Here is a 12,788-nt window from a genome sequence, read left to right as displayed (position 1 = left end):
AAAAAAAAAAAAAAAAAAAAAAAGATTTACCCTAGCATAGGTGTCAAAGCATCTGACCCCAGCCCCTTGCCCCCAGCTGTGTGATTAGGGGCCAGTTACTTAACCTCTCTGTGCCTCAGCTTCCCTCCTTAGAAGGAGGAGGCAATATACACACCTACCTATTGTGTTGTGGTGTGAATGTATCAGAAAGTTATAAATCAATAAGGAAATAACATAATCTTTTGAATTCTTTTTTGAGACAGGGTCTCAATACAATAAAATAGAAAAATTAGCCGGGCGTGGTGGCAAATGCCTGTAATCCCAGCTACTCAGGAGGCTGAGGCATGAAAATCGCTTGCACCCAGGAGGCAGAGGTTGCAGTGAGCCGAGATCACACCACTGCACTCCAGTCTGGGTGACAGAGTGACACTCTGTCTCAAAATAATAAATAAATAAATAAATAAATAAATAAATAAATAAATAAATAAATAATCTTTTGAATTGAATACAAAAAAATTATTGATTGGTGATGGTTGATGAGCTTTTTGGCACCCCCTAAAATTCTAAGCCTGGGGTTATCTCACTCACTTTACCGCAATCCTGGCTCTGCTTCTGAAATTCTGGGACTGCCACATTTCCTAAGGCAGACACTATGATTCTTACTGTCTCAGAGCCTGGATCTGTGACCTGAGTCAACAGTACGAAGACCAGGAACCCTCTCTGAAGGACAAGGGTTTGTGGGTGCCCCAAGCACTCACCACGACCTTCAGGGACTTCCTGACACCGTCACTAATGAAAAAATGGTAGACGGCAGCCTTGACTTCCACTTCCTGCGGGCCGGTCTTTAGGGGCACGATGACATAAGGAACGGACAGCGACGACTTCGGGGGAATGGTTACGGTCTGCTGGTGACGCCTCTTGGCGGTGGCCAGGCTGCAGAAGGCTGGATTGTGGAGTAGTTCCACCCTCACCTGCCAGGGAGAGAAAGTATCAGGGCAAGTGTGTGTGCAACAGGCTACCTACCCCCTGGCAGGCTCCGTGATGCCTCTGCCACCCTGGGACCCACCTTGAGCTCTTCGTTCTGCCGGTAATTGTAGAGAACGGCTCGGATTTCCACCTGCTCGTTTCGAACAACAGAGTAGGGTAGCCGCAGGTCGATGAAGAAGTCCTGCATTACTGTGACCTCGAAGGGGTCTGCCACACAGATCCCTTCCCGGGCAGAGACAGAACACGGAGTGTTAAGGTCGGGGAGTGGACAAGGCGAGGCTCCTGGATCTCAGCTCTTAGTCCTCACTGCAGGAGCTCTCCCTAATTCAGCCTGTCTTTGCAAAAGCCTATGAACTAAACGCTGTCAATGGTGATAAATGACAGATGATCGTGGTGGTTGGGAGTTACCATATTTTGTTGTTATTATTATTATTATTATTATTTGAGACAGAGCAAGACTCTGTCACTAGGATGGAGTGCAGTGGCGCCATCTCAGCTTAACGCACCCTCCGCCTCCTGGGTTCAAGCGACTCTCCTGTCTAAGCCTCTCGAGTAGCTGGGACTACAGCCATGCACCACCATGCCCAGCTAATTTTTATATATTTAGTAGAGATGGGGTTTCACCATGTTGGCCAGGATAGTCTTGATCTCTTGACCTTGTGGTCCACCTGCCTCGGCTTCCCAAGTGCTGAGATTACAAGCGTGAGCCACTGTACCTGGCCGGAGTTACCATTATTTAATGATTTACATTCTGTTTGTAGTTTGACTCAGAGATCTACATGTAGGAAGAGAAATCTCCAAAATATATCCGCATCTCTGAAATGGTAGCCCCAAGCCATGCGTGAGGGCTGAGCACTCAAAATGGGGTTTGCTCAAGTGAGAAACTGGATTTGTACTTTTATTTGAAGTACTTGTTTTTAAATATATTTAATTTCATTCAGACGTAAACTTTAAACCTGATGATCTAGCTATGTGTGGTGGCTTATGCCTGTAATCACAGCACTTTGGGAGGCTGAGGCGGGAGGACTGCTTGAGCCCAGGGGTTCCAGGCTGCAGTGAGCTATGATCACACCACTGCACCCAGCTTGGGCAACAGAGTGAGATCCTGTCTCTAAAACCAAACCCAGTGAAACAAAACAAACAAACAACCGATGCTCATTGTAAATATATGAAACACCATTGAATTGTATATTTTATTATTATTGCTATTTATTTTTGAGACGGGGTCTTGCTCTGTCACCCAGAGTGCGGTAGCGTGATCTTGGCTCACTACAACCTCCGTATCCTGGGTTCAAGCAATTCTCCTGCCTCAGCCTCCTGAGTAGCTGTGATTACAGGCACCCACCACCATGCCCTGCTAATTTTTTGTATTTTCAGTAGAGACAGTGTTCACCATGTTGGCCAGGCTGGTCTCGACCTCCTGACCTCAGGTGATCTGCCTGCCTCGGCCTCCCAAAGTGCTGGGATTACAGGCGTGAGCCACCACGCCAGACCTGAATTGTACATTTTAAAAGGGTGACATATAGAATGTGAATTAAATCTTAATTTTATTAAAATGATGATTGATTGGGTGGAAAATGTTTAAGCATGTTTGCAACAACTTGGGTATGAGGATCTACCTTTTCTTTTTCTTTCTTTTTTTTTGTAGAGACGGGGCTTTGCCATGTTGCCCAGGCTGATCTCGAACTCCTGACCTCAAATGATTTGCCAGCCTCAGCCTCTCAAAGTAATGGGATTACAGCCATGAGCCATCGCACCTGGCCTGAGAATCTACCTTTTTGAACTGTAAATTTTATGAAACCTAAAATACAGATCAAAGTATTTCCAATGAAAACCTAGCATCCTGGGCTGGGCGTGGTGGCTCACACCTGTAATCCCAGCACTTCGGGAGGCTGAGGAAGGCAGATCGCTTGAGGTCAGGAGTTTGAGACCGGCCTGGCCAACATGGCGACACCCAGTCTCTACTAAAAAAAGGAGACTTAGCATCCTATTCATGCCACTGAACTCCAGCATAGGTGACAGAGCAAGATCCTGTCTCAAAAAAAGAAGGAAAATCTAGTATCCTAAATGAGATGTACTGAATTGTAAACTACATGCTAGATTTTGAAGACAGTGCAAATAGAATTAAAATATATCATCAGTAATTTTGATATACTAGTAGATTATTATCAAATCTTAAAAGGTTATGGTCACATTATTAGTGTGATGTGGTTTTGCAACTTTTTATAAAATGTTGAAATGATACTATTTTGGGTATATTTAAATTAAATAGAATGTTTTATAATAAGTTATGATATGGCCTAATTATAAATATGTAATCAATAATAAATGATATATCATTTATATTGTATAACATCTAATAAAATATACATTATATATGTTCATATGTCAATAATAACAAATGATATAATAGTAGTAAATTATAATTATAGATTATAACAAAATTAAATTATTATAAATTATGGTTTATTATAATTCATTAAATTATATCAATTAAATTTATTATAAATTATAATACATATATTTTATATGTTATATATGTAATATGTATATGTAATATATAATATATATAATATGTAGATATGCAACATATAATATATAATATGTAGATATGCAATTATTATATATTATGTTATATAATATAATTATATAATAATTAAATATTATAAACATATTACAATTAATAAATCTATAAATAAATATTGTAATTAAATTTATTATAAATTATTATAAATTATAATAAACCATATAATTATGGCTTGGGTATAAATAGAATATTTACACTTAATGTGAATTTTAATATATCTACTTTTTAATGATTCGATCATTTTTCTTTCTCTTTATCAATATATATTTCCTCTCTTGTATCCACTCTTTGACTCAATCTTTTTTCAATTACTTAAATGTTCTGGGAAAAATAAACCTTTCAAATATGCATAAAACTTGCATGTAGGTGCACATTTTTCCTCTTGGGGCAGACTCCCATATGGCTTGACATAGTGCCGATGTCTACTTAAAATGTGGATTGTTTGTCATCCTGGATTTTATTTTTTTGTTTCCATTCCCTTTGATGTTTAAAAAGTATCATATTGGCCAGGTGCAGTGGCTCAGGTCTGTAATCCCAGCATTTCAAGAGGCTGAGGCAGGAGGATCACTTGAGCCCAGGAATTGGAGACCAACCTGGGCAACAAAGCAAGACCCCATCTCAAATTAAAATAAATAAATAAATAAATACACACACACACACACACACACACACACACACACACACTGCACTAATTGCTACCAAGTGGCAGTTTGGACAAAGAAAATTTTTTTAAGAAAATAATATTGCATTAAATTACTATTTTTGGCAGGGTACGTTGGCTCACACCTGTAATCCTGGCACTTTGGGAGGCCAAGGTGGGTGGATTGCCTGAGGTTAGGAGTTTGAGACCAGCCTGGGCAACATGGTGAGACCTCATCTCTACTAAACATACAAAAAATGAGCCGGGTGTGGTAGTGCTCGCCTGTAGTCCCAGCTACTTGGGAAGCTGAGGCAAGAGAATTGGTTGAACCCAGGAGGCAGAGGCTGTAGCAAGGCAAGATGGCGCCACTGCACTCCAGCCTGGGTGACAGAGTGAGACTCCATCTCAAAAACAAAAAAAACACAAAAATTTCCCACACTACACTGTAATTTTTTTGGGGGGTGGGTGGTTACTGTTTTGGCATGCTCTTAAATTTTGTGCCTGAGGACAGTGCCTCACTGTCTTCACCTGCCTTGCTATCAACCATCTGTATCTGACCAGAGCTAGCCAGGGTCTCACATTAGGCTGTAGATGGTGGGGAGAGGACAAGTACCTAGGAATGGGACCACCCCTTGTCCCCAGTTTTGTCATGTTGCACAGTCTGACCACCAATGTGTTAATCACGTGTTTCATCCTGCTTCCTTTTGTATTTGTATCTTTTCTTATTTTCCTTTTTGAGACAGTCTTGCTCTGTCACCCAGGCATGAGTGCAGTGGTGCGATCTCGGCTCACCGCAATCTCTGCCTCCTGGGTTCAAGCGATTCTCCTGAATCAGGCTCCCGAGTAGCTGGGACTACAGGTGCCCGCCACAACACCCGGCTAATTTATTGCATTTTCAGTAGCGATGGGGTTTTGCCACGTTACCCAGGCTGGTCTCAAACTCCTGACCTCAGGTGATCTGCCCATCTCGGCCTCCCGAAGTGCTGGGATTACAGGGGTGAGCCACCGTGCCCAGCCCCTCATATATCTTTTCTGAATCACTTTGCCCTCTCTCATGTCCACATCGCCTCTGAAAAGTTTCTCTTGTAACTGCCTCTGTAACACTGTCACGGCATGGTGGACTCGTATCTTCATCCATTGATCCAAACCCACAGAATGTACAACACTCTCATGTGAAACTTGGAACTTAGAGTGGAAGTGCTGTGTGTCTGGAGGTTCACTGATTGCAACCAATGCACTGCTCCACTGGGGGTGCTGGCAGTGGGGGAGGCTGTCAATGTGTGGGGACTGGGGGTATGTGGGGAGTCTCTGTACTTTCCCCTGAATTATGCTGTGAACTGAAAAGACTCTAAACAATAAAGTGCACTCAAAAAAAATCACCGCAGTGGCTCACGCCCGTAATCCCGGCACTTTGGGAGGCCGAGGTCGGTGGATCACTTGAGGTTAGGAGTTCGAGACCAGCCTGACCAACATGGTGAAACCCCATCTCTACTAAAATTACAAAAATTAGCCGGGCATGGTGGTGGGTGCCTGTAATCCCAGCTATTGGGAAGGCTGAGACAGGAGAATCGCTTGAACCTGGGAGGAGGAGGTTGCAGTGAGCTGAGATCGTGCCACTGCACTCCAGCCTGGGTGACAGAGCGAGACTCCTTCAAAAAAAAAGAAGGAAGAAAAGCATCAGTGTTAGAAACTGTACCCCCACCCTGTCTAGCTTTTGACACTGTTAGAGTAGGCAGATAGGCGGAAATGAGCAGGCAGGGGAGCTTCCTGGGAAAAGAAGTCCCAGACAGGCTGCCTACTGATAGCGCTGCTCACTGGCAGTCAGCGAAAAGACGACGGCTGCATTAGCTACGTGTGGCCTGGTGGTTGGGGTCCTCCAGCCCTGAAGGGGACTTATCAGGTCCTAGCTGGAAATAACCCTGCTAGAGATTTTCCCTGGTGACGAGCATGTACACTGCTCCAAAAACCCACCCTAGAGTCGTCTTTTGCTCATTATCATAGGAAAAAACACACCCTGGGTGGAGATTTTAGACGCTAATGAGACATGCCGTGTGCGTGCTAGCACATACAGTCACAGAGCCTGCTCGCCCAGAGACCTCCCAAAACATGCCTGCAAGTGACACGCCCTCATGCCCCTTCATGAAAAATCATGTAAGAGTCTCATAAAAAGAGTCCACCAGCAGTATCTGCTGCTGGCTCATTCTCTTGAGCAGCCATGTCTGTGTCATCTTTCAGAGCACATTGTCACTTTCTATTTATTAAGAGAAGGAGTTTCACTCTCGTTGCCCAGGCTAGAGCGCAGTGGCACAATCTCGGCTCACCGCAACCTCCACCTCCCAGGTTCAAGCGAATCTCCTGCCTCAGCCTCCTGAGTAGCTGGGATTACAGGTGCTCGCCACCCCCTGCCTGGCTAATTGTTTAGTATTTTTAGTAGAGACGGGGTTTCACCGTGTTGGCTAGGCTGGTCTTGAACTCCTGACCTGAGGTGATTCCCCTGCCTCGGCCTCCCAAATTGCTGGGATTACAGGTGTGAGCCACCGAGCCTGGCCCTGTCTCTTTAAATAAGCATTGTGACTACTATTTTTCCAGGGGGACCAGACCAGAGCTGTTTCTTCCTTCAATAAACTCTGCTACTTAACCCTTGCTGTGCATCTCTTGGTTGAATTCTTTCTTCCAAGTTAGACAAGAACTAAGGATTCCCGCAGTTCCTGATAACAACACCTCTGTGGTAACCAGGGCAGAGAATAAAGTGCCAAGAACCACAGGGTTCCTTGACTTTGGATAAAATGAGATGACACTCAGATACCCTGGGGTCCCTGCCTCTCTGGGACCAGCCAGCACCCTCGCTCACCTTTCTTGTCTGACAAGCTCACAGCCAGAATCTCCCACGTGGTGATGGAATCTTTCAAAAATATATTCATGAGCTTCGTGGAGATTCTGGATGGAGAAGAGGTTGGGGCATTAGGAAACGTCATCTAGCAGGGTGGTAGAGGAGGAGAGCTGGTGCAGAGGGATCCCGAGGAACAGGCTGGAAGGGTCTGGGGGTGCCTCCATGTAGGTAACCCAACAAATGATTTTTCTAGGTTGGGCTGTGGGGTTGCACTGTGAGTCCAGAGAAGACAAGAGATAGCAGGTGCATGCAAATTAAATGGTCTGGCTGTGGGGTGGGTTGCATGGGGGGTTACCCCGGCCTTACCCATTTTTCGGTGGCTCTTTCAACTCTTCAATCTTCCACAGCCAGCTCTCTGGGAACTCACTTCGGGAAACAATATTCTCTTCTGCGATGATGTCCTCATCCAGGTTACCTGCAGGGGGTTTAGATCTGTATTCACAGCAGACCAGGCCAGGCGCCATGGCTCACGCCTGCAATCCCAGCACTTTGGGAGGCTGAGGTGGGTGGATCACCTGAGGTCAGGAGTTGGAGACCAGCCTGGACAACATGGGGAAACCCCGTCTCTACTAAAAATACAAAAATTAGCTGGGCATGGTGACACATGCCTGTGATCCCAGCTACTCTGGAGGCTGAGGCAGGGGAATCGCTTGAATCCAGGAGGTGGAGGTTGCAGTGAGCCAAGATCGCACGACTGCACTCCAACCTGGGCAACAGAGACAGACTCCATCTCAAAACAACAGCAACAACAAAAAAAACCAAACCAAAACAAACAAACAAAAGAGGCCACCTACTTCCTCAACAGTCACACCTTTAGATCCTACCTCTGCCCAGGAGGGATTCCTAGCAGCAAAATACATCCCGGACACGGAGGACTGCAGGATGAATTCTCACAAGCCCCAGACACATCTGCCTTGGGAATTACTTCTCCATTAAAAAAACCCTAAAAATTATATCCCACAAATGTACTGGTATAAGGACATATACAATGCAGACCGGATTATATTCATTCCTTTCCCTCTGATTTTTAAAGAAATGAAAGCATTTGGCCAGGCACAGTGGCTCACATCTGTAATCCCAGCACTTTGGGAGGCTGAGGCGGGTGGATCACTTCAGGTCAGAAGTTCGAGACCAGCCTGGCCAACATGGCAAAACCTTGCCTCTATTAAAAATATGAAAATTAGCCAGGCGTGGCAGTGGGTACCTGTAGTCCCAGATACTTGGGAGGCTGAGGCAGGAGAATCACTTGAACCCGGGAGGCGGAGGTTGTAGTGAGCCAAGATTGTGCCACTGCACTCCAGCCTCAGTGACAGAGTGAGACTCCGTCTCGAAAAAAGATAACAATAAAAGAAGGAAAGCATGTGCACGTGCCTCGAAAGGATCATGGTCCTGAGAAACCGTGTCTGCTTCCTCTGAGGGATTTGTCCATTCTGAACATGACTAGGTGAACTGAGAACATTCCCAGACCTAGTGCAGAACATGGAAGAAGCAGTGGCCTTTAAAAACCATCTAATACAGGCCGGGCGCGGTGGCTCAAGCCTGTAATCCCAGCACTTTGGGAGGCCGAGACAGGCGGATCACGAGGTCAGGAGATCGAGACCATCCTGGCTAACACGGTGAAACCCCGTCTCTATTAAAAAATACAAAAAACTAGCCGGGTGGGCGCCTGTAGTCCCAGCTACTCGGGAGGCTGAGGCAGGAGAATGGCATGAACCCGGGAGGCGGAGTTTGCAGTGAGCTGAGGTCTGGCCACTGCACTCCAGCCTGGGCAACAGAGCGAGACTCCGTCTCAAAAAAACAAAACAAAACAAAACAAAAACCATCTAATACAAAAATTAGCCAGGTGTGATGGCATGCGCCTGTAATCCCAGCTACTCGGGAGGGTGAGGGACGAGAATCCCTTGAACCCAGAAGGCGGAGGTTACAGTGAACTGAGATTGCATGACTGCACTCCAGCCTGGCAACAGAGCAAGACTCGCTCTCAAAAAAAAATCTCAATAGGCTGAATGTAGTGCTATGATCCCAGCGCTCTGAGAAGCGAGGTGGGAGGATGGCTTGAGCCCAGGAGTTTGAGACCAGCCTGGGCAACACGCTGAGACTCTCTCTCTACAAATAATAATTTAAAAATTAGCTGGGCATGGTGGCATGCACCTGTAGTCCTAGCTACTCAGAAGGTTGAGGCTGAGACAGAAGGACCCCTTGAGCCCAAGAGGTTGACGCTGCAGTGAGCTGTGACTGCACCATTGCACTCCAGCCTGGGCAAAAGAGCGAGACCCTGCCTCTAAATAAATATATAAATCAACAAAAGCAGCTTGACACTACCAGCAAGTAAAGGCAATTGGACTGGACTAGGCTTTGACTCCAACTGCACTTTCCTCAAACATGATAGACAGGCTTTCATTGGGTTCTAGATCTCCATAACAACAAAATAGATAGAATCCCTTTAAAAATATATATATTTTAATATTTTTCAGCCAGGCACAGTGGCTCACACCTGTAATCCCAACATTTTGGGAGGCTGAGGTGGGCAGATCACTTGAGGTCAAGAGTTCAAGACCAGCCTGGCCAACATGGTGAAACGCCAACTCTACAAAAAATACAAAAATCCAGCTGGGTGCGGCGGCTCACGCCCGTAATCCCAGCACTTTGGGAGGCTGAGGTGGGCGGATCACCTGAGGTCATGAGTTCGACACCAGCCTGGTCAACATGGTGAAACCTCGTCTCTACTAAAAATACAAAAATTAGCCGAGTGTGGTGGCACGCACCTATAATCCCAGCTACTTGGGAGGCTGAGGTAGGAGAATCACTTGAATCTGGGAGGCAGAGGTTACAGTGAGCCAGGATTGTGCCACTGTACTGCAGGCTGTGCCACAGATCGAGACTCCATCTCAAGAAAAAAAAAAATTCAGCTACTCAGGAGGCTGAGGCAGGAGAATCTCTTGAACCTAGGAGGTGGAGGTTGCAGTGAGCCGAGGTTGTGCTACCATACTTCAGATTGTGTGAAAGAGCAAGACTCCATCTCAAAAAAAAAAAAAGTTTTCGTCCATACGAAGTCTCACTACGTTGCCCAGACTGCTCTCGAACTCCCGAGCTCAAGCGATCCTGCTGCCTCAGTCTCCCAAAGTGCTGGGATCACAGGTGTGAGCCACTGAGCCCAGCCCAAAGTAGGTGGAATTCTTAAAGAGATACCTGAATTTACTCATACTCTGGAATAATCAATCAAAGTGCCTTGGGATAGTAACATTAGCCATTCTTTTCCTGACCCCCGTGGGCTAAAGGTGGTCAGAAGGGCACCCTCAGACAGGGGCCTCCTCTCTCAACTGACAGAGAGGCCTCCTCCTCCCTCCTCAGACAGAGGTATCCTCCCTCCTCAGACAGAGGCCTCCTCCCCTCTCAGACAGAGGCCTCCTCCCTCCTCAGGCAGTGTCCTCCTCCTCCCTCCTCAGACAGAGACCTCCTCCCCCCTCAGACAGAGACCTTCTCCAGATCCGCCCCCCCAAGACAGGGCATCCTCCCTCCTCAGACAGGAGTCTCCTCCCCCATCAGACGGACCCCTCCCCCTGCCCCACCGCACGGGACCTACTCCTGGCCAGGCCCAGGTGACTGGCCCGCGCGTGCTGCCGCCGCAGCTCTGTGATGTAGTTGCAGCAGTCCAGGAAGGCCTTCTTGCACGCCTCGTCCAGGGTGATGTAACGGGTCCGGCGCTGGCACGAGAACCTCATGGGGTTCTCCCGCATGCCATGCTCGCAGCACTTGCGCAGCTCCTTGGGGTACTTGCCGACTGCGGGAGCACATTCCCCCAGGCCACACCCTCAGCTGGGGACCCGCAGCAGGAGGGACTCGGGACGGACCCCGGGGAGGCATTTCCCGCCAGGACCTCCCTTCCTCCCTCTCTGGCTCCTGCACGGCCAGGCTCGGGGCTCACAGGGTGGGGTTCAGGGGCAGGAGTGGGTAGGAAAGGCACCCACCCTTGTCCATTCTTTTCTCGGCGAGCTGCACGGAACGGCGTCGGCGGGCGGCTGGCTGTGGGCACTGAAGTTCTGCAGGGCAGGCGGTCGAGAAGAAGATGGCTGAGGCACCTACTAGGTGTCCTCGGTTCACCCCTCACGATCGTGGGAGGTGGGGGTGCTCCTGCTCCCATTTGATGGAAGAGCAAACTGAGGCTCAGAGGGGAGGGGTTTACTTGGTGGTGGTGGAGGCGGGGCTTGAACCCAGGGCCCCGGATTCCAGAGCTCTGCTCCCAGCATCTGGGAGGTGGAGGTGCTGTCTGTCCCTGCACCGGCCCCTGGTGGCGACCTCACCTGCCCTGTGGGCGGTCTGCTGGCCACTGCTGCTTGCAAAGGTCAGGCCTGCATCCGAGAAGACACCGGCGTAATCCTTCCCACTGCCTGGGGTGCAGCCGATGTCTGCCTTCTCCACCACGTCCCAGATCTGCGGGGGGCATAGGGGTGGCAGGACGCAGGGAGGCTAGGCTGGCAGTTGGGATCCCCCACATATGCACCTGTGTATCCCTTCCTGAGGCACCCCACCCTGCTTTCATCCCCCCATTCCTGCTTCTGCCTTTCCTTTCTCTCTTTCCTTCCTTCTCCCTTCCTTCCTTCCTTCCTTCCTTCCTTCCTTCCTTCCTTCCTTCCTTCCTTCCTTTCTTGCTTGCTTGATGGAGTCTTGCTCTGTCACCCAGGCTGGAGTGCAGTGGTGTGATCTCGGCTCACTGTCACCTCCAACTCCCAGGTTCAGGCAATTCTCCTGCCTCCGTCTCCCGAGTAGCTGGGACTACAGATGCATGCCACCATGCCCAGCTAATTTTTGTATTTTTAGTAGAGACAGGGTTTCACCATGTTGGCCAGGCTGGTCTCGAACTCCTGACCTGAAATTATTCCCCTGTCTTGGCCCCTCAAAGTGCTGGGAGTGAGCCACCATGCCCGGGCTTCTCTTTTCTTTGTTTCTGTCTTTCTTTCTTTCCCTTCCTTCCTCTCTCTCCCTTCCTCCCGCCCTCCTCCTTTCCGCCTTCCTTCCTTCTCCCTTTCCTTCCCTCCCTCCCTCCCTCCCTCCCTCCCTTCCTTCCTTCCTTCCTTCCTTCCTTCCTTCCTTCCTTCCTTCCTTCCTTCGTTCTTCCCTCCCTCCCTTCCTCTTTCTCTCCTTTCCTTTTCTTTCTCTCTATTTCTCTCTCTCTCTTCTTTTTTTCTCCTTTCTTTCCATTCTTTTTTTTTTTTTTTAAAGTTGGGATTTCCCACTGTCACCCAGGCTGGAGGGCAGTGGTGCAATCACAGCTCACTGCAGCCTCAAATTCCTGGGCTCAAGCAATCCTCGCACCTCAGCCTCCTGAGCAGATGGGACTGCAGGCATGCACCATGATGCCCAGCTATTTTTAAATTTTTCTGTAGAGATGAGGTCTTGCCATGTTGCCCAAGATGGTCTGGAACTCCTGGCCTCAAGTGATCCTACCACCGTGACCTCCCAAAGTGCTGGGATTCCAGGCGTGAGCCACCACACCCGGCCTCCATTCCAAATCTTATCTCCATTCCCCCTCTGATTCTATCTGCTTTCCCATTCTCACTCCTGATCCCAGGCCAACCCTACCTCCATCTTCGTCCCTACTCCGCTAGCCTTCCCCAGTGGATGCCCCTGGGCGTACTGCCACCAGCCTCTCAGAGCCCCAGTTGAACGTGTCCAAGGGCTGGGCGCGGTGGCTCAGGCCTGTAATC

At 48.2% G+C, this 12,788-nt stretch overlaps 1 protein-coding gene across 1 annotated transcript in view; it reads right to left on the bottom strand.

The window, feature by feature from the left end:
• Positions 1-12,788, bottom strand: part of C3 (complement C3) — a 45,153-nt gene that overhangs the window by 18,094 nt on the left and 14,271 nt on the right. Inside the window, exons 12-18 of the mRNA XM_026455618.1 lie at positions 11,385-11,514; positions 11,052-11,123; positions 10,667-10,864; positions 7,390-7,498; positions 7,045-7,130; positions 1,046-1,188; positions 738-950 (exon numbers count right to left, since the gene is read on the bottom strand). Of these exons, the coding sequence (XP_026311403.1) occupies positions 738-950; positions 1,046-1,188; positions 7,045-7,130; positions 7,390-7,498; positions 10,667-10,864; positions 11,052-11,123; positions 11,385-11,514 (951 nt within the window). The remainder of the gene's footprint in view (positions 1-737; positions 951-1,045; positions 1,189-7,044; positions 7,131-7,389; positions 7,499-10,666; positions 10,865-11,051; positions 11,124-11,384; positions 11,515-12,788) is intronic.

This window comes from Piliocolobus tephrosceles, chromosome 21 (genome assembly GCF_002776525.5).
Source record: "Piliocolobus tephrosceles isolate RC106 chromosome 21, ASM277652v3, whole genome shotgun sequence".
Classification (NCBI taxonomy): Eukaryota; Metazoa; Chordata; class Mammalia; order Primates; family Cercopithecidae; genus Piliocolobus; species Piliocolobus tephrosceles.
Note: the sequence above shows the minus strand (reverse complement) of the source record. Positions and strands in the feature narration are given on the sequence as shown.